General features: G+C 52.2%; 1 protein-coding gene across 3 annotated transcripts in view; it reads left to right on the top strand.

Moving 5' to 3' along the window:
- FAIM2 (Fas apoptotic inhibitory molecule 2) overlaps nucleotides 1-22,105 on the top strand; it is a 31,665-nt gene extending 9,560 nt beyond the window's left edge. The window contains exons 6-12 of one of the 3 annotated variants that reach the window (XM_036890928.2): nucleotides 3,348-3,398; nucleotides 3,742-3,781; nucleotides 4,352-4,389; nucleotides 4,918-5,005; nucleotides 5,280-5,375; nucleotides 6,980-7,033; nucleotides 21,848-22,105. In XM_036890928.2, the coding sequence (XP_036746823.1) occupies nucleotides 3,348-3,398; nucleotides 3,742-3,781; nucleotides 4,352-4,389; nucleotides 4,918-5,005; nucleotides 5,280-5,375; nucleotides 6,980-7,033; nucleotides 21,848-21,901 (421 nt within the window). In that variant the 3' untranslated portion in view covers nucleotides 21,902-22,105. Of the gene's footprint in view, nucleotides 1-3,347; nucleotides 3,399-3,741; nucleotides 3,782-4,351; nucleotides 4,390-4,917; nucleotides 5,006-5,279; nucleotides 5,376-6,979; nucleotides 7,034-17,910 lie in introns of all 3 variants that reach the window. The other 2 variants (XM_036890917.2, XM_036890910.2) reach the window with 2 other exon arrangements.
- The last annotated feature ends 2,705 nt before the right edge of the window (nucleotides 22,106-24,810 follow it).

Below are 24,810 nucleotides of genomic sequence, written 5' to 3'. Positions count from 1 at the left end.
ACACCCCAGCCACCACTTTCTCAGGGCCCTGGTCATCTCCCTCAATGGGCTCTTCTTGTCTTACTGTCTGACTGCTCCCCGGGAGCCGTGGCAGCAGAACTGCAGGGAAGGAGGAAGGGTGGGAGGGTGGCAGTGGGGGAACCAGGCAGAGTTGGAAGGTGTAAGACCAGAGCTGGGGGAGGTGGGTCACAGCCTCTCCAGGAAGCTGTCAATCCCATTATAATAATAACGCCTCCCATCCTCAAGTCCTCAGCTGTGTCAGGGCCTGTGCCAAATGCTTGCTCTGCATCCTCTCTTACAATCTGGGCTACAGCCCTGTGAGTTGGTACCAGTATTCCTGTTTTACAAAGGAGGAAACCAGGGCTCTGCTATCAAATAATTTGTTCAAGGTCACATGAACAGTAGTGGCAGAGCTGGGATGTGAAGGTGTCAGGCTCTAAAGCTACACACAGTCCCTCTGCCCTTTACCCCTATCTTGAGGGTTGAGGTGCTATGGACCAGAGAGGAAGGAGCCTGGGCCTTGCCCTCGGGAAGCTTCCAGTCCGGCCAGGGAGACAGGACCCCACCCAGGAGGCACACAGACAAGGGTGTGATCATCATTCTTGTTGAAGTGACTGACCATGACTCAAGGGCCACCAGGAGAGAGCAGGTGCCAGGGTGTTTCTCAGCGTGGGCAGGATGACTCTACTGTCCCTTGGAGCAGCTCTACCCCTGCTCCTAGGAACCCCTCAACCATTGTGACACCACTTCCAAGTCATTTGAGAGCCTTTGAAGAATAGGAAAGGGTGAAGATGGAGGAATTCACCAAATCCGACAGGCTTGTCTCAACCCCTACATTCCCCATTATTCTGCATTCATCCAGGAATCTTTAAAGATCATCTACCCAGTGCCAGGCTCTGGGTTAGATGCTAGGAATACAAAATGGGTAGGTCATTCAAGATGCTACACCTGTGTAGGGGGTTACATGAACAGGCCCATGAGGTAGGGGCTGGGCCTTGGTCGAGGTACACCTGAGGTGCACAGAGGGAGCCCTCCAACCCAGGCCTCAGGTATCTTTGCCAGTCGGTCCTTTTTAGAAGGGCATGTTGTGAGGATGCAGAGGGCAACAGGCAGGGAGAGTGCGGTGAGGGTGGGCTGGGGAGATGGAAGGCCACAGATCATGCAGGACATTGCCAGGCCTTTGGGAGTTTTAAACAAGGGAGTCACGTGATCGGGTTTGCCTATAGCCTGCAGGGTGGAAGCCAGGGCTGGAGGCAGGAAGACTGGACAGAGAGAGGGGGCCCTACCTAAAAGGTTGGTAGTGTGAGTAGAAAGCAGGTGACAGATTTGAAAGCTGCCTGGGTAGGAGGATGAGCAGGTCCAGGTGATGAGCTGGGCATGGCAGGGTGAGCATCAGGATCAGGACCATGCTGAGGTCTCTGCTGGGGTGACGTGGGGGGTGCATGATATCCTCTGCAATACGGGATGCAGGAGAAGGAGCCAGGGAGAGGGCAAGTTCTGTTCTAACCCACTGAGTTTGGCATGTTTCTGACTAGCCGTGCCTGCCCAGTAGGCAGTAGGATATTCAGGTCTGGGGTTGAGAAGGAAAATCAGAGATATGGATGTGCAAGTCATGAGCATTGGCCTGATGAAGGGAGTCCTGTGGATGGGCAAGCTCGTTGCAGGGAGAGCATGCAGGGAGACAGCCTGATGGGACCCTGTTCTTTGAAGGGACCAGGTGTATTTACAGCTACACTGAAGGAGACTGAGCAACAGCCAGGGCGGTAGGAGGGGACCCAAGAGTGTGTCATTGTGGAACCAGGGGAACAAAGGGAGTGATCAGATGTTGAGATCAGAGACAAGAACTGACAACTGTCAGTTGGACTCAATAAGGTGCCAGCGACCTGGCAGAGCTGACTCTCATGAAGGGGGGCTGGGGCTGGGTTGTTGGGTTGGACAGGAACCGGGAGGTGAGAAGACGACACCGAGAGTGGAGACAACTGTTTGAGAAGCAGTGAGGATGGGCAAAGTGGCAGAAGCTAAAACCTGGGGAGATGTTGGTTAAAGATGGAAAACAGCTCAGGAGGTTTGTGTGGGAGGAGAGGTACCAGTAGGAAGGTTTAACGGATGTGTCTTAATAGAAAGTAATAGAGATGGTGGAGCATTTGAGGACGTGGGACCCAGAGCTCAGGCTTAGGGGATTGCCCTGGGGTGGGAAGAGAAACAGGAGGAAGGGCACACAGATGCATGATGTGATGTTGCAGGGGGCAGACAGGGAGCCTAGGGAGGCCCGCGTCATTTTAAATCTTCCTGGGACCTGTCAAGCCAGACCACGCAGGAAAGCAAGGCAGCCTTAGGGGAGGGGCATGATTGGACCTGCTGCTGCGGCAGACGGGTAAGACGCCCAAGAAGGAAGATGAGCAAGGATGGTGGGTGCCATGTTGAGGGCCCACTGCAGGGGCTGGAAACCTTGCATGGTGGTGGCACCAGTTTAGGTAGGTGTGAGCATGCCCCACCCTTTGGTCCTCAGAGCCTCGTCTCCCACCTCCTGGACTGGCCTCCACCTGCACAGCTCTTCAGAAAAGCCTCACCCCTCAATCCCTGTCTCTGGGCTGTGCCTAAGCTCCCTGCCAGTCTATGACTGGACACGGCCACCTGATCCAGAAATTCATGCCTCAGGTACTTCCTGCTTGCCCCAGGCACTGGCAGAGCACACAGGGACCCTGCCCCGGGGAGCTTGCAGTCTAGCAGGTGGACAGCAATAAAGTAACGAACAAGATCATTACAAGTAGTGAGAAGGGCTAAGGAGGGCCCAAGTGAGGCAGTGTGTGGCAGCAGTTATAAGCCAGGGCTCTGGTGCCAGAATGCCAGGGTTCTAACCTGCCTCTGCCACCTGGTAGCCACGTGACCTTGAAAAAGTCAGCTGACCTCACTGTGCCTCAGCTGGAAAGTGAATGGCAAGTTTCAAGAGAAGATATAAGGATTATGTTAGTTAACATTTATAAAGCACTTAGCACTCCATCTCATGCATAGAAAACACTGTATATGAGCTTTTTTGTTTGAGGTAATAAGACAGTGTCTGGGGGCCACTTTGGATTGGGTGGTCAGCTGTCCCATGACACCTGAGATTCAATATTTTCTAGAAGCAGACTCACCCTATTTCCCTTCCTCTCTTTTGGAATTGGCCTACCACCCTGACCATTGCCAGATTATAGGATGACTGTAGCCTTAAACATACACCCCACTCCACACCCCATTGCCCGGCCTGGTGCCCTGTGGGCAGGGGTGGCAGGGAGTGAGATAAGCAGGAGATTGGGTGGAAGGGCCCCCGGGACTGGCTGACTCACCCATCCATCCATCTCTTATAGCGCTGTATTCTTTGCAACCTACCTGACCCTGGCCTGCTGTTCTGGACCCAGGTAGGATGAGGGCTTAAGGAGAAACTTGTGGTAGCACGAGCAGGACCTAAAAGTTCTGGCCCCAGTCCTGCCTGCCACCAATGTGCTGTGCACCTCTAAGAGGGCCCCATTACTCTCTGGGTTCCGTCAAGCCAGCCTGCCCCTCCTTCCTTAGCTCTGAGGTGGCAGAGGTGGGGTGGTGGAGAGGATAGATGGATGGATGGGGGCACATGGGGCTGTGGCTGAAGGAAGAGGCTCCAAGGAGTGGAGGTGGGGCTGCACAGAGCCCCCCGCCCCAGAGCCGTGACCTGGCCCGTGGTCCCTGGCATCACCCTCCTCTGAACTCTGTGGGCTTGCCTTACAGGAGGCATTTCCCCTGGAACCTGATTCTCCTGACCATCTTTGTAAGTAACCTGGAGTGGCTGGGACAGATGCCATTGGAGGATGGAGGGAGGAGGGGGAGAGGATGGGCTTTGAGGCCCAGGAAGTCTGGGTTAGGGGCATCCAACCTGAGGTTACTGGGGAGGCAGGAGTATTTTCACCTCACTTCCTCCACAAAGACATCCCACCCTCTCTTTCCAGTTAGGGTTAGTCTCCCCCCACTCCATTTGCTGTCTCTTTTCACTGTGATGTTTTTTTTGTTATGTTTTGTTTTTATCAATGGATTTTCATGTCACTGTGATGTTTTTAAGAGGTTTGTATGAGGCATTCTAGATCTATGGTTAAGGAAGAGTCCTGGGATTGCAGGACAGGAGGACAGCAGGGCTGCAGAAGGAGGAAAGGGGCAGCTGATGCAAGACCTGTTGGGATGCCCCTTTGCCCAAGGCCGATTCATGGAAGTGAACATGTGCTAGCAGAGCAGACTCAGAATTGGGGGTACACGCAGGGTTGGAGAGCCAGGCTGGATCTTGAAGGTGTCTGGGTCCCCAAAGCCTGAGTTCTAGAGCATTCCCTTATTATGCTTCTCCTTTCAGACCCTGTCCATGGCCTACCTCACTGGGATGTTGTCCAGGTAAAGGGAACAGATGGAACAGGACTGGCCACACCCTGAGGGGGCCGGCCCTGGAGCATTTGGATGGGGAAGGGGTTCAGGCAGGCGGGAAACGCTGAGCCCTCTCCTTGTGCACTCTGTACCACAGTGACTCCAGGACACCGCCAGGGCGGTGGGGTGGGCACAGGGTGGGGGAGAGCAAGGTGACTCCTGTCCAGCTGCAGCTTAAAAGACCCCAGCCTCGTGATCATGCAGTTCTCAATAAACTACCTCCGAGCACCAGCATAAACCCCTGCTCACCTCCTCTCCCACCTCTTCAAGATCCTTCTAACAGGATTTTTAGTCTAAGCATGTTGAGGAGGGCAGGGCACAGTGGAGTAGAAGACTGGGGAATCAGGGAGAAGGAGAATCCTGGGAAAGGGCAGAGGGTGGGGGCCTCGGGTCGTGGAGTCAGGTCCTGGCAGAAGAGGGGTGAGCCTGGGAGGAGGAAAGAGCCTGGGGGACCAGAAGCCCTGCCGGGAAGCTGACCCTGACTGGCCGGTGCTGCAGCTACTACAACACCACATCCGTGCTGCTGTGCCTGGGCATCACGGCCCTCGTCTGCCTCTCGGTCACCGTCTTCAGCTTCCAGACCAAGGTCAGTTCTGAGCCTGCAGAGGGAGGCAGATGGGGTGGGGTGCTCCAGGCTTTGATCCCAAATTGGGGAGCAGTAAAGGGATAAGTAGGGTCTGGGAAGGCCACCTGGGGAAGGGAAGGAGGATCCCCAGGTTTTGAGGGTGAGCATCAGGCAGTGGCCTGCTGTAGAGGCCTCAGCCTTCTGGCCAGCATGCTGCCCGGCCGGGGCCCCGGGATGCCGAGCCACCGTGCTGGCGTGAGGGGCCCTGCGGCTGACACCGGCACCATCCCTGCAGTTCGACTTCACCTCCTGCCAGGGCGTGCTCTTCGTGCTGCTCATGACTCTTTTCTTCAGCGGGCTGATCCTGGCCATCCTCCTGCCCTTCCAATATGTGAGTCTGTGGGCCTCCCAGGGGGCTTCATGGGGAGGGAGAGGGTCACCCCTACCCAGGGGTGCAGTTTCCTTCCACACCTTCCAGGAAAGGCCCAGAGCCAAAGGCTCACAGCCTGCCATCCTGTCCGGCCCCTCCAGTCACTTACCCTGGGCTTGTTGGCAGTGTAAGCAAACAACAAGGAGGCTTTTCTTGGCAGACTTGGGCACCTGCCTGCTCCAAGAGCCACATCCGGCTTCACCTTTCCAATCCCCCCTCTAGGGGGGAGGTAAGGCTGAGGGGGGTGCATGGAGCATTTAAACCCCAGACAGGGGAGGGAGCACAGGAGCTGATGGGGCCACCAGGCCCAGAGGGGACCTGAGGAAGGGTCTCCCAGGGCCCTTGGGGGTCAGCCAGGTCCAGAGAGGCAGAATCTGGCTGGCCAGGCAGGGAGTCGGTTGGGCAGTGGGGCTCTAAGCCTGCCCCCACCCCATTAGAGCATCTGTGGGGCCAGTCACCTCTGAGCTCTTTAAGAATTTAAGAAGCCTGCTCTGAAATTTTCAACTGTTGAGGGCTCACTGGCCCCTCTAGGCACTCGGGCTGCTACAGAGGGAGAAGGGGGCAGCCAGAAGATGACACAGGACTTGAGGTTTAATCCTTAGACCCCTACTGTGGGCTCGGTGCTTATACCACCCTCCTCTTAGCCACCTTTGGTACATGGTCCCCGCTGCCCCTTTTCTGCCTGGTGGGAGTGGCATTCCCTTTCCCCTGCCCCATCCTGCCCAGCCCCAGCTCCTGGGGTATTGGCTCCAAGTCCAGGACATCAGGATTGGTTCTGGCATTTCCTTGGCTCTTCTCAGGATCCTGTTGACAAAGGGAGAGGCCGGAGCTGGCTTGGGAGCCCTCTGTGTTCTAAGATGGGGTGGGGGTGACAGGAAGGGGCCCTAGAGCTTCAAAGAACCCTTTATTGACCCAGGCCAGGCTAATGGGATACCTGTATCTCCAGGAACCTTCTGGGGGAAGGCCCTACCGGGGGCACAGCTGAGATGTGCAGGGTTCTGCAGTTAGGCAGCTGCCTCAGACCTGCAAGGGGCCAAGGATGAGAAGGGGGCTACTCCAGCCTCTGCAGGCAGACCCACCATGCCCAGCTGGCAGGGACTCCAGGATGCACCCTCCCACCCCGAGCTCAAGTGTTTGTCCCTTTCTGCCTGACCCCACAGGCAGAGCCAGGGAGCTCTCCGACAGGGGGACAGATAGAGCCCATAGAGGACAGGGCTGAGTGCACACTGGGAGGAGGGAACAACCTCAGGCCAGACTCAGGCTGGGAACCTGACGGGGCCCATGCTCAAGCCCAGCCAGAGCCTGGGGCTGTGTGAGGAGGGAACATGTGCCAAGTCGGTTGGGAGCTCCCCTACCAGCCCCTCCGTGGTCACTGTTCTCCTGGGGTCCCCTCCACCCACCCTGAGCACATAGAGATCAAGGACCTGTCTCCTGGGGTTTCTCAGGGACTGCTGGGGAGGGTTGGGGGGGCAGTGAGAGAGGGCCCTCACTGGGGAGAGGACTGCACATCCGCCCTGCCCCCCTGCCCTGCCTGCAGTCCTAAGCAGGCCACGTCTGCCCCGCAGGTGCCCTGGCTCCACGCAGTGTACGCCGTGCTGGGAGCAGGAGTGTTTACACTGGTGAGTGTGGCTCCCTGGGGGCCTGCTTTCTCAGCCTCTGATCAAGTCCCCAGGCCCCTCCACCATCCCAGTCTTCCTTGTAGTCCTCTTCCCTGAACCCTGGCGAAGCACCTGTGGGCGGGGAGGGGGGCTGAGTGCTGCATTCAGGGAATTCTCTGTCTCCCCGAGACAGACCAGCTGATCTGGGCAGAGCAGAAAGTTCAGTTGTAAGAGCAGGACTGTAGCTTTACACAGAGCTGGGAGAGACACCCCTTGTCCTAGGAAGGGCCAGTGCTGCCTGTGGGGATGGGAGAGGGAGCATGTCCTGGCTTCATGGACTAAGTCATTGCTCTCCTAGGAGTAATCTGGGAAGGCTGCTTGGAGTAGGAGGATTCCAAGTACCCCGTGAGGCAGAAGCACTTAGATCAGGCTTGTTCTTGGCTATTTCACCAAACTGAGGGTATTGCTGACAATGATTATGATTGTGATAACAGTAATAGCTGATATTTATTGAGTACTTGCTGTGCACCACGCCCAACAAGTTCTCTATGTGCATTTAACCTTCACCATAACTCTTTAAAATAGGTTCATTTAAATGAGGAACCTGAAGCTCAGAGACTTTAAATAACTTGCCCAAGGTCACACAGTATCCTAGAAAGTGGAGGGCAGGATTGGGAACCTGGAGGATCTGGCTCCAGAGTCCCACTCAGGGTATGAGGCTAGGTGGGGAGGCCGTGGGGTGGCTGGAAGCACATGCCCTGGTGACAAAAGGTGACCACAGGCAGACATCTGCCAGGAAGCGGCCCACACAGGCCCTTTGCTCAGGTGGGCTCCAAGCACCTGAATATGATGGTGCTCCAGGACCTGCCTAGGTGACGGGCTAGTGTTGGTGACATCTTCTTGGGGGGCATCCAAGGTAAACATCCATCGCCAGCAGGAACAGCAACCAGGCTCTCTTGTCCTTCGTTGGAATGTTCAGCTCAACTCAGTCTGGCAGAATTCTAGGCTTAGTCACAGGTTCCAGAAGTTCTGGGTGACAGACTGGGGTCGGGGGGTGGGGGTAATGGAGGATCAGAACTATGAGCAGAGGTTTTAGGGGTTTGTAGATAGGTATCAATCCAGAATAGGGGTAGTAGGTTCATTCATTCATTGCCACAGGTTTTTATTGAGCATCTGCTATGTGGGAGGTGCTGTGCTGTGCTGTGTGGCCAGGATGCTCCAGTCATCAGGAAGAGCTTGGTGTGCGGCCCATAGCGGCACTCAGCAAATATTTGTGGGATGAGTAGATCACCTCTAGGCTTGGAATTTGAGGGCTGGAAGGGACTAAAAGGGGATCTAATGGAACCCCAGGCACCTCTTTTTGTATATGAGAAAGCTGAACCCAGAAAAAGTTAAGCAATTTGTCCCGAGTTTCCCAGCACAATAATGGCATATCAGCTAGTCATGGTCTTGGTCAAGGCTAGGTTGACCAACTTAACCCAGTTTACCCAGAACTTTCCCAGTTTAGTACTGAAAGTCCCATTTCTTGGGGAAATCCCCAAGTTTTGGGCAAACTAGATGGCTGGTCACCCTATGACACTAAGTTCTCTTGGCTCCTAGACCAGTGCTCTTCCTCCAGGCAGCACCTGCTGAAGACAGATTTCAATAGAAGGGATGGGGTGGGGAATTGGCTTAGGAGGAAAGAAAGACGGAGAGTCACACTGGGCAGAGTGAGCCTGGGGCCTCAGAAGGCAGCATCTGCCGGAGACAAATGGAGGAAGAGGGGTCAGTGCAGGACAGAGTGGGAGGAGGGTGAGCACTGCTGGAGGGTCAGAGAGTTTACTGAGCTGCATGGAGATCAGGTCACACAAGGGAAGCTGTACATACAAGTAGGGCTGGATGAACAATAATCCCTAAATTCATTTAATAATCCCTTATGTTATTAGAATAATAAAAATAATCCCAGCCATCTGTTCCATCCTTCACATTTTACAAAGCACTTTCACACCCATTACCTCATTGGATCTCCATCCCAAGACCTGCTTTCCATATCTGCAGCCCTGGGTGTTAAAGGACTGCTCCCCAAAGGGGCAAATTTAGCATAGGACCCAGGTGTCCTATGTCCAGCCTGGTCCAGCACCCCCATGATCCCCCTTAAAGAGAACAACTCCTATTGGCTTGGAGTTGGGGAGAGACTGGGGAAACCCTCCAGCAGTTTCCCCACACCCTCTCCTGGACTGTCAAACATTGCCCTCTCTGCTGGATTATTCCCATCAGCATAGAAACAGGCTATGATTTCTCCCATCTGAAACACACACACACACACATACCACTCTTGATCTATATCCCCCTTTAGCTTCCCCACTTAGAGCAAAACTCCTTAGAAGGAAATCTGTACTGGCTACAGGTTTCCTTCTCTGTCCAAAAGTAGAACATTCCTGTGAAATCTTCGTAAACCAAAATGGCATAAAGTGAAGAAGCAATTACTATTAATTAATATGGAAAATATTTTGAGCATTCCCAGACCCCAAAATCAAACTCTCTTAAGCTTTCATTAGTGTTAGGTGCTCCTTTCTCCATAGGACACATATTGCAAAGGATGCATAAAATAAATCAAGATAAAGCGCAGACGCTCACAGACACAGCTGCAAGCTCTGGCAGCTTGGTGTGAAGTGCGGGCTGGGGAAGGAGCTCGGTGGGGCCGCTCTCACTGCATGGGGTGCACGCTGCCTCTGTCACTAGAAAACAAACTCCCAATGCTATTTTTACTTTTCTCTTTTTTTTGTAAAAGCAAAAATCCTCTTCTGATTTCTTTTGGTTAGTGAGAACAGGTATTAATGTAGATCTTTAGTAAAAAAAAAAATGTAAGCCCTGCCAGAAACATCTTCTTCCCTGGGCATCCTGGCCACCAGCTACTCTGTTTTCCTACTGCCTCTGCTCAGGCTGGAGTCCCCGGGATCTCTCCTCCCTCCCTAGAGGATCTCAGACTCTCTCAAGACTGGGAATGTCATCTTTTATGCTGATGACCCTAAAATTGATCTGCAGCCTGGAATTCCAGACTAGAATTTCCCATTGCCTATTGAGTATCCCCATTTGGAAGTCTAATAGGCACCCCCAAACTTAACACATAAAAGCCCACTCTTTCCCTGAACTCCTGCTCCTCCCACAGCCTTCCCCATCTCTGTAAATGGCAACTCCATCCTTCCACTCACTCTGGCCAAGTGCCCTGGTGACATCCTCAACTCCTCTGCTCTCCTCACGCCCAGCAGCATATCTTACTGGCTCTGCCTTTCAGCCAGAACTGGACCACTTCTCTCCACCTTCATGTCTACTCCCTGGTCCATGTCACCATCACCTCCCACCTGGATTGCTGCAATGGCCTCCTACAGGTGCTGTCCCCACAGTCTACCCTCAATGTCACAGCCAGAGTGATCCTGTTGAATGTAAGTGAGGTCAGATCACCCCTCTGCTTGGCCTCCAGCAGTCGTGGGCTGTCACCGAAATCACCTGCTCCCTGCCGCCCCTGCTCCCCAGTGACGCACTCTGCTGCAGCTGCTGCATCCTTGCCGCTCCTGACCACACAGGCTTGCTCCCAGCCCAGGGCCTCTGCACGGGCGGTTGTCTCCATCCCCTCAGATCTACTCACAGCTCCCTCTCTCCCCTCCTTCAAGTGTTCCCTTTATTTACCATCTCGTGTGCCTGAGCACATACACACATCGCTGCCTACCCTTCCCTGCTGTATTTCTCTCCATAGCACTTCTCATCCTCTGACATACTATATAGTTTTCTGTTTTCATTTATTGTTTATTTCCCTCCAGTAGAATTTAGGTTCCTTGAGGGCAGGGATTTTTGTCTGGCTTGTTCATCACAGCATCCCCCAATGCCTAGAACAGTGCCTGGCACATAGTAGGTACCCCCTTGATGTTCATGGAATGAATGAAGGCCTGAGAGACATGGCCGAGGGCCAGGACCTGCTGAGGTGCTATCAGCACAGGGCAAAGAAAGCGTTGCCTTGTCATCTTCCTGAGTCAAGGCGGGGTGGAGCCACAGCCTGATTACCCACTTACATCTTATTAGGAGATCAACACACCTAAAGGCTCTGGTTGGGCTCATCCTGCAGGTTATGTGAACAGTGGTCAGAAGCACTGCCCTTGCTTACCTCGGTCAGAGGGAAGACACGAAGCAGTTCACCTGGGCCACGGGGTAGCAGAAAATTGAGGAGGGGCTGCTGGACTCATCCGCCTCCCCACTCTCAGTTTTGGGTAGACAGAAGCCCTCAGAGGCCCAGCCCCGTGAGAACTAAGGTCCCTGTGTCTTTCCATTAACCGCAACTCAGAAGGTCCTTGACCTCAATCTGGCCCTGCTTCCAGCATGTTTGTCCTGGGAATCTGTGGTCCCCCAGCTCTAACCCAGCCTCAGAAACATCACCCAGCACCGTGATCTCTCCATCTGCCCATCCTGGCATCTCCTAGCCTAGCCTTTGGGGAGTTCTCAGCACCATGAGGAGCCTCCCAGCACTGCAGCTAAAGGAATCACAAGCTGTATGCAGTGCGTCCCACCCAGATGCCTCAGGGAGGATGTATGAGAAAGGAATGAAGAGAAGACCTGTGGGAGGAGGCCCCAGACCCTGGGGTTAACCGCACCCAAGTCCCCTGGTCTGGGGCGTGGAAGGGCTGTGTGAATCAAATGATTTCCTCCCCTGGAAACCTCAGCCCCTCCCCTGAAAGACTCTACAACCTTGGAGGGCAGGGTGACCCAGATGGACTCAGCTGAGATTGGGAACGGGGAGCCCAGGCTTCTTAGGCCGCAGCATAGCCTTGAGGGACAGGCTCCTCCTAGGCCTCACCCTATCTAGCCTGCGCATTCATCTTTCTCAAGAGGCCTTGGGTTTTCTGCCATTCTATCCCTTACCTCCACTGGGTGCCAGACTCAACGCCAGTCAAAGCAGGCAAGTCAGCCAACTGGTAGGGTCTCAGGGTGACCCCATCCTCTCCTCCCTTTAGTGCCCTCTCCTTGGGTGCTTTTCTGTAGAAGCTCATGGAAAGTCAAGCAACGGAGCATAAGAGCTGGGCTGGGGCTATGGGGCAAGGTAGAGGAAGTGGGGCAGAGCCAGAGGGTTGGGGCCAGGAGGCAAAGAGCAGGTGGGCCAGCACGTTGCCTGCCATGGCTGAGCCTCTGTGCCCATGTGACTTCGGGCAGGTGGCTCTATCTCAAAGTTGGTCCTTCTTTGCAGAAGCTAAAGTCTCCCAGCCAACTAAATCAGGAAGCCAAGCCTGGAGACCTAGAGAAGTAAATCAGCATAGGACCATAGAAATTAGATAACAGGCCCAATGGGAACAGAATTCTCCCTCACTGCCCAGCCTGGCCAGTTTGAGGACCTCAGGAAACATCATAGTCTCTATGCTTTAAGGAAGATTAATGAGACGACTTGGAGATAGGCTGGGTGACCAGTTAGGAGGCCACTGCAGTGTCACAGTGTCCCAGAGTCAGGGACAGAGTGGCAGGAGGAACACGTGTGGTCAATACTGGGTGCTTCAGGGCCTGATGGGGTTTGCATGAGTGAAGCCTGGGTAGGAAGACAGTTTGTTGGTAGAAGTGCTGGGCCTCCAACGCTGGGTGTTGACCCCTGACCATGGTGTGGGATGTATGTAGCCATCTGTCCTCAGTCCTTGGAAGAAAAGGAGGGCCAAGACTGAGCCCTTGGAGCTGGTGGGGACCTCCCTGCACTGAGACAGAGCACATTCAGATACACGCACATATGCGCGTACACACAGTGTTAGCCACCAAGCTGAATGAAAGCCCTCTCTTCCTGACTCTCAGTCCAGCATTCTTTCCACTCTCCCTGTCCATTCCATAGATGGGAAAATAGAGGCCCAGAGAGGTCCTCCAGACTGAATCCTTCCACAGCAGGAAGGCCAGGAGAGGCCTTCACAACCTCTCATCCTGAAGCTAGGCTGTTGGCAGCACCTTCCAACCAGCCCCAACAGGGTCCTGTGTCCCCTGCATCCCCTTGACTGGCCTAGGCCATCCCCACAGCATCTGAGGGATTCCAGAAAGAGACTCCAGTCTTCCCCCAACTCACCCCTCACTTTTTCTAGGGGGGCTGAGATATGTACCTTATCTTCCTCACAATTAGAGAAACACTTTGAAAAGTAAAACTGGCTGTACAAACCCAAGGCAAGGGGTATGATTTTTATTTTAGACTTTATTTCATTGTTTAGATACTCTTGCCTCAGTGGTTTACATGAATCTGAAAGATCCAGTGAGAACCTTCTTTGCTCAGCCACCCACTCTCTGCCATTAAAACAGCCCTAATGCCTCCCCTGAGGCCTTGTCTGAACCCTCTGCAAGCTGAGTGGATTCCTCTGAGGGCAGCAGGAGGAGGAGGGATTGACGGGTAATTGCTCCTTTGGGGGAAAGGGCTGTCCACGACCCCTCCCAGGCCTCACCTCAGTCTCATGTCCCTATCTTCAGGAACCAAGGCACTGCTCAAACCAAGTGCTTCACACAGCCTGACCCTGGCGAGAAGGTGAAAGAAGCCCCGGGGGTGGTGGCCTGAGGGAGGGCCTCCACCATTCTTTCCCCTATGGGGAGCAGGGCAGAGGGGTGTCGCCAGGGGTGAGGAGAGGGCTCATGCTGTCAGATCTCAATTAAAAAGGTAGATGCTCGATAAAAAAGCCAGGGAGCGGTGCTATCAGAGGGGCCAGGGGAGCTCTCCAGGTGGCCACATGCCCCCTGCCCAAACCACATTCAAGGTCCAGCTCGCCCGCCCTCTTACCACTGTGACCCTGAGCAAGTCACTTGACCTCTCAGCAACATGATGGGGATGATAAGGCAACAGCTATCACAGAAGCTCATGGTGAGAATTAAATGGAAGAGCACACCAACATCCCATCTGTGTTCCCTGGACCCTTCTTTTAAATGATACAGGAATACATTTATTCATGTATTTCTTTTTTTTTTTAATCTTAAATGATATAAATTAAGCAAATATCACTTGACCATGTTCTTCACTGCCTTCCCCAGTGGTAACTACTGTGCTCAATTGTCTCTCTTTCCAGACAGTTTATAGATATCTGCTGTATAGGCTCTTAAGACATGTAGTTTGGGGAGGGGGTTGTTACATGAAGGGGATCATATGATACAGATTTTTCTGCAACTTGTTCTTTTCTTTTAAGAGCATAGATTAGAGATGTTTCTGCCTGGGTACTGCTGCCCAGTGTATTTAGCCATCCCCTAGCTGATAGAGTTTGGGGCTGTTTCCAGTGTTCCAGAACCAAGGCTGTCATGAACAGCCTTGGCTAGGCAGCTCTGCACACTCATGCTGGCATTTCTTTAGGATGAACGCAGTCCACACGTTCCTTTTTATGCTGACTCAACACACTGTCACTCCGGCTCTTTGTACTCAGGGCCTGTTTGCTGGGGGCTCTGAGCCGGCCTTTCCATGGCATGGCTCCCTCAGAGCCTGTCCGCATCACCTGTGGGAGGACAAGAGATGCAAGTGCTGGGTCAGACAAGTGTGCAGCCAGGGCCCCTGACAACGTCCAGTCCTGGCCAACAGGACGAACCAGGAAAGTTTGTCTTGGCTCTTCTGCCCTCTCTCTCCCTGAAAATCCACTTTTCCCAAATTCTTACCAGAATAGGAGACAGATGATCTGGTGCCAGCACTTACAGGCAGTAAGTCTCTCACCTGCTCGGAGACTCCAGTCCTTGTATGTAAAGGGTAATAGCACTCCTCAGCTCCCAGGGCAGATCGGTAAGCCAGATGGAGAGGCCTCAGATGGGAAAGGACTACTCAGATGTCAGGTAACACATCCTAGTCCCACTCCTGCCTCTTGTTCCACCTCATGTGCTCCTCCGGCAGGCTCTTGTATTCAGTCAGCTACCAACTCAAGTATCTGTATCCTTTTAGGTGTTAGCTCTGTTGTTAGCTCTCAGCTAAGATCTTAGCTGCCAACTAAAATGTTAACTATAACCTAGGTATCTGCTCTCAACCAAGATACTAGTTAACAATGCTTACCATCAGCAAGGTGGTAAGAGGAGATTACTTCCCCTGTAATGAGTGCATGCTCATACTGTAATCTCGGATAATGTCTTTTGCTCTCATTAGAGTCAGTGCTCTGAAGGCAAGTTCCCTGGAACATGATAGATGCTCAATAAATATTGTTAGGAATAAATGAATGAAAAGCCTTCAGTTGATTCCCAGGTATGAGGTTGCACTCCTAATGGGTGGTTCAGGCAGTGGACTGAAATTTGGGGCAGGCTACCCATGTAGATAAGCATCCATGGCCATAGGCCATGGGCAAGGGGCAGACGTAATTTCATCCCTCTTCTCTCCAAGAGAAAAGCCAGCTCTAAGAGGCCTTGTGGGTAGGTGCTCCTCTTGTGGAGGGGGCGCCCCCAGATCTGGTCAGGTCCAAGCCTTCTAGGTTGAGAGATTCAGTTTCATTAGCTTACCCAGGGGTGACCAGGCTCTGGGAAATCAACCAAGCAAGCTACTGATTGATAAGCCAGATCAGCAATTTATTAACTTATGCTAGCTGTTATGACTACTAAGCAGCCTGTAACATTTGAGTTGGACCCTCTCCTTGATCATTCTCTCTACAGAAGGAAAATTAACTTGGGAACCCAAGTCAGACTCAGAAAGAGCAGAGTAGAATGAAATAAAATGATACTAAAGAATAATACCAGTTAATGCCACATACACCATCATATATTCACTCTCAAAACTGCACTATGGTGTGGTCATTATTACTGTCCCATTTTGTAGATGAAAACACTGAGGTCAGGTGGTTACCAGCTACTGAGGGATGAGACCAGAACTCAAATGCAAGTGTTCCGACTCTAGCCCTGTGTTCTCATGCACCCCTCCCTCAATGCCGCTGATCTCAGACAGCCTGACAGGCCCTACCCAGGGCACCTCCACTTTCCTTCCATTAAGCCTCACAGCTTTGCCTAGTAACATTTCTGCCTCCTTGATGAGCTGCAGGAGACACCTGAGTCTCAGCAGCAGCAGACACATATTCTCAAGAGGACACCTCTCCTCTGCAGATGATAACAGTAAAACCACATTAATAGCAACCATTCATTAAGTGTTTACCATGTGTCAGGCACCGTGCCAGGTGCTTTGCACACATTATCTCACTCTTATGACAACCCCAGGAGGCAAGCACACTCAGCTCTCTTTCACAGACATGGACTCATAGGCGCAAAGAGACTAAGTACCTGGCCCAGGGTCCCCGAGCTAGTAAATAGTGAAGCTGAGACTGGAATCCAAGTTGGCCTGACTTACAAGACATTACTATTAATCACCCCCTTTCTCCACCTTGGAGGGTAACACACATGGATGTCCCACCTGCTGGAGTTATTCCTATTGGTGCCTCTGGCCCTCTGGGGCTCCAGCCCTCCTCCCTCTGTCCCCTTGCTCCAGTGCTCTGCCACACTGAACCCCTCTCTCTCCACACCATGCCCCTCACCTCCAGGACTTGCCTAACCATTCTCAGGCTAGAAAACTCCTACTCCTCCTTCAAGCCCCTGGTAAAGTCTCACCTCTCCAAGGCCACCTTTCTCCTGCCCCAATTATGGTATTTATCAGGTTTTATTGTGATCATCTGTAAGTGTCCCCAACTAATCAGGGAGCCCCAAAGGCAGGCACAGCATGGTGTTCCTCATTGTCTCTGCAGCTCTCAGCAAGTCACTGGCACCAGCTCTTGCACCACACGTATTTACTGTTTAATGAATGTTTTGGAGACCCAAGGAACACAGGTCTCTCATACACAAATGACTGAGCTGGGCACAGCCCAGTTAATGAGAATGTGAATCAATTTAATAAATTCCAATCCCATGTGGACCAGTGGTTCATAACCTTTGAGACCCTGGTGGAATTTTTTGGCTTCTTTCTCCCAGAAAAGTACACCACGCCTGTCAAGAGTCATATGCTACTTCTGGGGGTGGGGGTGGGGGTGGGGGTTCCACTCCTTATACTTGGACCCCAGAGGAAAGCCAAGAGGGAGGTAGGAGTGTAGACAGTGGGAAGCCTTGAAGGGAGCAGCAGGATGGCAGAGAGGAGCTGTCACTAAAGGAATAAATGTTCACAGTCCATTAGGCCAAGAAGGCTCCCTAGGGAGAGCCTGTTTTCTGGCAGGAGATGCATTAACCCTGGGCGCTGCCTATAAGCAGCAGGGCAGAATGGTCAAGCATGGAGGCTCTGGAGCTGCCCTGCTCAGGGTCAGATCCTGGCTTTTTGGCATCCTTGGGCTGTGCAACCTTAGGCAAGTCCTTAACATCTCTGGGCCTTGGTTTCCTCTAGGAGTAATAGAACCCTTCCTCGGTAGGGATGTCAGTAGGATTAAGTGGGCTGATGTCCGTAAAGCACATAAGGAGTGCTTATTCCTTGCTCACTATTACAGGAAGCATTTGTTTATCCTCTAAGAGCAAGGCCCTGAGGGAATGGCAAGAAGACTAGGGCTCAGCTTGAAGGTTCCTTCCTCCAGGAAGCCTTCCCTAACTCTCTGCAGCTCCAACTCTGTTAGCAGCCCCCTGTGGCACCTCATATTTCCCTTTGGTTACATTCACCACACTAATAATTACATCCCTGTAGGGTTCAAATCCTGGCTCTGCTGTATCCCAGCTGTGTAACCTTGGGCAAACCCTGAACATTTATGAGGTTGGGGATCTTGTCTGTTTTTTTGCTTTGCTGTAACCCTGTGCCTGATACATAGTAGGTGCTCAGTAAATAGGTATTGAATTGGTGCTAGAAGGTGTTGGGGAAGTTCCAGATTCCAGGCTGTCATAGAAGGGTCACTGAGCAGCCGGAAAGCCTGTGATCCAAGGTGGGCCTGGATGGGGACACTGGGCCCTTGGTCTGTGTCTCAGGGACTGGACCTTCTGACTTCTCTCTCTGTTCCCCCTTCCCTCAGTTCCTGGCATTTGACACCCAGTTGCTGATGGGTAACCGACGCCATTCGCTGAGCCCCGAGGAGTATATTTTTGGAGCCCTCAACATTTACCTAGACATCATCTATATCTTCACCTTCTTCCTGCAGCTTTTTGGCACCAACCGGGAATAAGGAGCCCTTGCCACCCCCTCCTCCATTCAGAGAATGCCCCCTTGCTGGTCCTCTGACCTTCCCTGTCCTCCTGCCAGCCCAGATATAAAACTAGCTGCCAGCCCAGCCTGTGGCCTCTCCCAAGCCTGACCGTCATCCCCCCTCTGCAGCTTGTTCCCATGCCATCAGGGGCCCTGTGGAACCCAGGTCACACCATCCTCTGCACAGCCCCTTGCCCCCAGCCTCATCTCCTGAACTAGGACAGTCAAGGCTGGAGGCCCCTCTGGGTCTGAGGATCCCAGGGATGAGTAGGAGGAGCCCAGCAGGATTTCAGATGTGGGAGCGAGACCCTAGGAAGCCTGGCCAAGGCCTACACCCCCACAAATCTTCCTTCTAAGGCTCCAACTACTGTGTGACCTTGGGGCGCACTGTCACATGCCCAGTCCACCCCTCCTCTCTCTCCTTCCAGGTCAGGCATTGGCACTGTAAGGAAGGGGCTGAGGGACAGCTGAGAGATGAGGTGAAGGTATTCTGCAGGTTGGGGGATGTGGGGGGATGGCATGGCTGTCACAGGCTGCCCATCCTGTCTTAGCTCTGGAGCCAGTGGCTTGTTCCAAGCACTTGAACCCTGGGGTCACGAATTATGGAAGAGGGGCAGGAAGCCAGTGCCTTGGCTTACCCTCCTGGGTCATGACAGAGCACTGCTGAGGCAGGAGGTGGGGACAGGGGGCCTTGCCCCTAAGTGGGGTCCTGTCCTGAGGCTCCAAGGGAGGTGGCAGCGGGCACCCATGAGAGGCCTGGGCTCTGCAGTGCTGCCAATTCACCTAAACCTGCATTCACGCAGGCCTGAGACCTACATCCTCTCACCCTCTTCTCTACACCCCCCAGGTGCTCCCACAGGCCTGAGGCCGAGTAAAGCACTTGGGCCCTAGAGGACTGGATGTTCAGAGGGAGGGAGGGTAATTCTAGCTGCTGAGCCAGCCCCGTTTGGAGGGAATCCTGCCTCGCCCTCAACCCTGCCCCAAGGCCTTTCTGAGCATCTTATTTCCGAAACCTCCGAAACCTGCCTCCATTTGCTGGCTGATCCCCAGCCGAGCCTCCTGAGGCCTCAGTTGGCGGTGCCCATGTCCCTTTCCCTAGCGTCTCTGGCCCCTGAGCCCGGAGTCCTAAGCCTCCCCCCACTCCTTATCTCATCTCTCCAAGTTGGAAGCTGTTCAGCTGATGCTAACAGCCTGGGTCATTCCTCCCAGCTGGTCCCACGTGATGAGGTCAAGTCTCCTTATCAGCCTCCAGGCGGCAGAGATCTTGGGCAGGGTGTGCGTCAGCCAGCCAGCCTCCTGCAAGCCCTGCTGGGGAGGGGATCAGGGGGCCACACCTGGGGGAAGCAGGCAGCCAGCAGCCAATTCTGGGCCAGTGGAAAGTTACTGGGTGGAGTCAGGGAGGTTCAGAGAGGATACCTGGATCCTCCTTGGCCTCGCCCTCCAGGGCTGCCTCTCCCCCACTATGCTAGGACTCTCTTTGCCCCTGGGAAGGGTAACTAGATAGGTTATCTATCTGTTCTCTACCCCTCCCTCTCCACCATTCCTATTTCCAGCTTTCAAGAAATATTGCAGAAGCACCTGAAGTTTTGTTGCATCCTGGGTATTTGAGGAGAGAGGGAACCAACAACAGGTGGTGGTGTTTGTGGGTGAGACAAAGGCAGTAGGGAGCATGGTGGCATGCCGACTGTGTGCTGGTCTAAATCAATCCATTACAGCAATCTTACAATGGCAGTACTCTGTGCATCCCCATTGCAGAGGGAAAAGCTGGTGATTGATCGAGAGGCCTGGTAAGGAGTCCAAGGTCATACAGCTCACAGACTGGGTGGGAGCCAGCAGGAGACTGGGTTGTGAGGCCCTGATGCCTCTGATTTGTTGTCCTCGGTGCCACCCCCAGCCTTCCATCTCCCCACCATTACCACCACCAGATTTTGCACTCTGTAGTTTCCACCTTCCAGACACAAGCTGGGAGGCAAGATTCTTGTATCTGATTCCTGGCCTCACTGCCAACAGGCTCGTGTTTCCTGCTATCTTTGATCCAGTTTTCCTATCAGCGAGATGGAAGACCGTGGCCAGGGTGGTGCAGGGAGAGGCATCAGAATGCATATGCCCACTGACTACCTTATCCAGTTGCCACCTCTCCTCCTCCTTCGGCTCTTCTAGTCTTTGGTCCCAGTTCTAGAGGGATTAGTCCTCCCAACCCCTGTCCTGCTACTCACAGCCTGGGCCTTGGTTGTGCATCCCAGAATCCACTTGTCTTCCTCCTCCCCATCGTCCTGGGACACTTCATGCAGAAACTGGGGATTGAGATGCCTATCCAGGGCTGAGCTCCAAAAGCCTGGGGGATGAGGCAAGCCTTCAGCAATAAAAACGTGACAGGGGCAACTTGGGGCCATCTTAAAGCAGAATATGCCACAGTCTCTTACTCAGGATCCTAAGAGGGGTCCAGGACACACTGAGCTGGCAGCAGAGTCAGAGTTGAGGTCCCTGCCTTCCCCCTGTGCTGAGGCAGCGAGGAGCCCCAGGAACACCTGGATGGGTCTTGGGAGGAGGAAAGGCAGAGAACAGGAACGCAGAATTACAAGAAACTGAAGCTGGGCAGGTGCCACAAGCTGCTGATGGGGAGAGAGCCTGCCGGCCCCTTACATTTTTGGCAGGGGTGTGGCTGGGCCCTGAAAAGACTGGATTTTATAAAGCTAGAGGCAGCCAGGAATCTAACCATCTGTGATGTGAGGCTGAAGCTCTCCTGCTGAGGGAAAGATCGGAGGTCCCCTTCTGGGGATTGCAGACTGGGGGCCAGGGAGGCACATGTAAGTCCCTGGACTCCAACACCGATTCCCAGGTGCACATGCAGCTCCTAGGGAGCCTGGGGAAGCCCTAGGACTCTTGGTCCTTCCTCCCAGGGGAGGCAGGATCAGACAGATGCCCTTATTCCTAAAGGTTCCTCCTTCCCCTGCCTGCCAGCTGGGGCCAGTCCTGGGCTTGTCACCAATCCCATGGGACTGGATTTCACACAAGTACTTTGCTGCCCCTGGGTGGCTGCCTGAGGAAAAGCAGGGTCTGGTTCCCCAGGAAGAAGCAGAAGTGCTGCCTGGCCTGAGGTTGTGGGCAGGTCCTGGCCCTTGGCTTTCATTCCTGTCTCTTCTCAGACCTCCCCAGGCCTCTCTTCTCATCAGCCTCTGGTTCCCTTCAATCCAACCATTGTCACTTCTCTTGGACACTGTTAACTTGTCTGCTGGAAACCACCCCTGTACTGTGGGGCCCCAGGGCTTTCTTCCCAGTGTCTGGAGGCAGAGACACACCCCCGGACACGAGTCCCTGTGGCCTCAGCTCCTCTGAGATTCCCAGGTTCTGCGCCTGTTCCCTTCACTGGCCTCACCTTCCCAGTCCATGACTGACAGGAGATGAGAATAAAAGTAATTATGACCACCCGAACCGTTTCCTTTGCCTGCCTTTGCTTGTCACCGAAGGTGTCTCGGGGAGTCTGTGTGAGGTTTAACTCAGATCCAGTGTGACAGGTTCACACCACAGCTGCTGCTCCCAGCATAGCTATGTGTGAATTAAGTCTCCACAGTTATCTGTGCATGGGAAAAGGGACACTGGTCCTCCTGTGGATATACGCCCTCGGTAGATGGTCTTGGATCCTCGGATCTGTCACAGCCCTGCTAGAGGCTCCTCCAGCAGGGCCTTCCACAGAAGCCTGTTCTTCCGTGTACAGTTCTGTTAGAAGATTCTGCCTCATTTTGACCCAAAATCTCTTTCCCTAGAAGGAAAACCCATGCTGCACCTGGGGGGACCCTCTGAAGCAGAGGCTTTCAGAGTAAGCCTCTCCCGTGAAGCCTTTCTCAATCCCTCGCCCAGGGCCCTGGCCACTCCCTCCTCAGAACACCATGCTAGCCGTGTTTTAACTGCTCCTTCTATCTCTTTCTATAAAACATGAGCTCCTTGAAGGCATGACCTGTGTCTTGTTCACCCTTGAATTTATAGGACTTATGGCAAATAGTATGAATAAACAGCTTTTGAATGAACAGAGGACTGAATGAATGAATCCAATCCGATCCTTTTATTTTACCTGAGAGGAAATGAAGGGGCAGGTGCTGTGACTCTATTTTGCCTGAGGCGTGAGGATACAATGGAGCAGTTTAAAACAATGACCTTAAGTTCTCTGACCAGTGGGATGTAATGTAAGTACTATTCAAGAGTTCCCTGGTCCAGCAAGTCTTTCAGAGTTCCTGGATGACCTTAACTGGTCCTCTGTGATTCCGAAGCTCTCTGTTGGACATTCTCTCTGGCACTGGGGTGGATTCCCTGACTGACTGGACCTAGGTCATGTATTCAGCCCTGGAGATGCACTCACTGACAGGAGTAGGGGAGGGGAGGGAGAATTCCCCAGAGGAAAATCAGAATATGGTTCCCAGGAAAAAGCTGAATGTCAAACACATGTCCACCACCATAAGAATTAACTGTAATGTGGTAAGTGCCCCACTGGATAGTTAGACAGGGAGTTAGAAAAGTCTTCTTGGAGACCTTTGAGCTGGATCTTAAAGGATGAACAAATTTTAGTCAAGCAGACAAGAGGGCATTTCAGACAAAGAGAACAGCTGGAACAAAGGCCTTGGGCAGGGGGTCTGTATGTTTGGGTGGGGAGGGCTAAATAATCGGGACTATGTGCCTTCCGATGTGATGTACTGAAATGAGGACACACTCTATGCAGACAATGTCTGCCTGAAGTGCAAAGCCTGAATCTTACCATGAGGATACATTACACAAAACCAAGTTGAGAGACATTCCACAAACTTAACTGGCCTTTATTTCTCAAAAATGTTCTGAAATGTAGGCATTTGGTGTTATCTCCAAAGAAGGTTGTATCCACAGTTGTGTTTAAGTAAGCAATATTAAAGACATCAATTTATTTAATGTTGATTAGATACATAGAAACACACATACATTTTATGTATACTTATGAATAGGAAAAAATCTAGATGGATATACATTAAAATGTTAATATGGTTATCTCTGGGTGGTAAGTTAAGCCTTCAGGTCTTTTCTTTTTATCTAGATTTACTAATCTTTACATAACATAACTTGTGCAATAAAATATACTGTAAAGAGCAATTAAAAAATAAACAGAGAAAAAAAAAGGAAGAAAAGGGGAGGATGACAAGAAAGGAGGAGAAAGGGAAGGTGAACAGAAAGGAACCTGGCAGTAGTGATACTCAGTTACTAAGTATCACCTACTTGGCACATCAAATATCCTTTCCCGAGTCTTATTTCTTTTGTCCTCTTTGTAAAACTGTCCATTGTTGAGAACCTACTCCTCCTTTATAAAACGAGTGTTCATTCATTTAAATATTTATTTAGCTGCCAGCACCATGCAGATGCTGGGGATACAAAAATGGGACAAGGTCACTTCCTTCAAGAGTTCATAGTAAATCAAAAATTGCAATATGGTACAAAAAAGGCAGTAGTACACACAGCTAAGTAGAGGGAGGAAAATATTCACTCTTTTGGAAGGAGAGTGGGTGGTGATGTCTTCTCAGAAGAGGACATGCATGAGTTGGGTCCCAGGAAAGTGGGCATTGTAGGGGAGGGGAGTGAGGCAGGGTAGATTCCAGGCACAGGGAACAGCATGTACAAGGACATGGAGTCACCATCCAGCGCATTTGAGGGACTGTGAGTGGTTCAGCAAGGCTGGAAGAGAGGAACAGACATGTTGGAATGGGGTGAGGTGTGGATGAAAGAGCTGAAGCTCAAGAAGCAGACAAGAGGTCAGTTTTAGAGGACATGGGCCAGCAGCCTTGGCATTACCTGGCAGCTTGTCATAAATGCAGAACCCATACCTCTTGAACCAGAACCTGCATTTTAGCAAGAGGTTCCAGTCATTCATTTGCATATTCAAGTTCAAGAAGCTCTTATTAAAGGACTTTGGACTTTATTCTGTAGGCATTAAAGAGTCTGACATAGTCAGTTCCACCCTCCCTTGGCATCCTTCCTAAGCTTCTCCTCCCCGTCCACTCCTTCCCAGTTTCCTCAGCAGCTCCTCTGCCACCACTAACTCCAAAGCACTCCAGCCCTCCACCCACTGCTTCCCTTCACAGACCTTGCTTCAGCCACGTTGTCCTGAACACACTTTACAGAATTCCTGAATGCAGGGAACCCTTTGGATCTGAGACATGATGAATGGACATGTGGCCCTCTATGAGTCTACGCAAGAATAATTTGCACGGCAGGGTGACCTTGTGGAACTCATTATGCCTGAGCAGTGGTACATGCTGAAAACATAAGCAGGCTCAAATAACATTTAGAAAAATTTACATTAGAAAAATGCTAAGTCCATAGTGAATTAAGAAGGGGAGGTGAGGATGATTGGAGACATGGTTCCTAACCTTTTCTTTGTAATAGATTGGGTTTTTCTCTGGCTATAAAACGTGCATTATTGAAAGGTTGGGGAACACATTCATTTGAAGAAGAAAATAAAAGGGCAGTCAGGAAAAAAAACAGAAAGGATTAAAAGCAAACTGCGAGACAGAAATGGAAATTAAGGGAAGGCTACACACACACACACACACACTTCTTCCTCTTTCACCCATCTTTCTGATTTGGTATATCCAGAATTGTGCATTAATCAATATTCAGTGTTTACTTTATTAAGACTGTAAGCCCTATTGACCACTGAACTATGTAGTATACAATGACCACTTTCCCTTTCTTGCACAACTTTTTGTTTTTCTGG

This window comes from Manis pentadactyla, chromosome 10 (assembly GCF_030020395.1).
Source record: "Manis pentadactyla isolate mManPen7 chromosome 10, mManPen7.hap1, whole genome shotgun sequence".
Lineage (NCBI taxonomy): Eukaryota > Metazoa > Chordata > Mammalia > Pholidota > Manidae > Manis > Manis pentadactyla.
The sequence above is the reverse complement of the archived record's forward strand: the minus strand, read 5'-3'. Positions and strand labels throughout refer to the sequence as shown.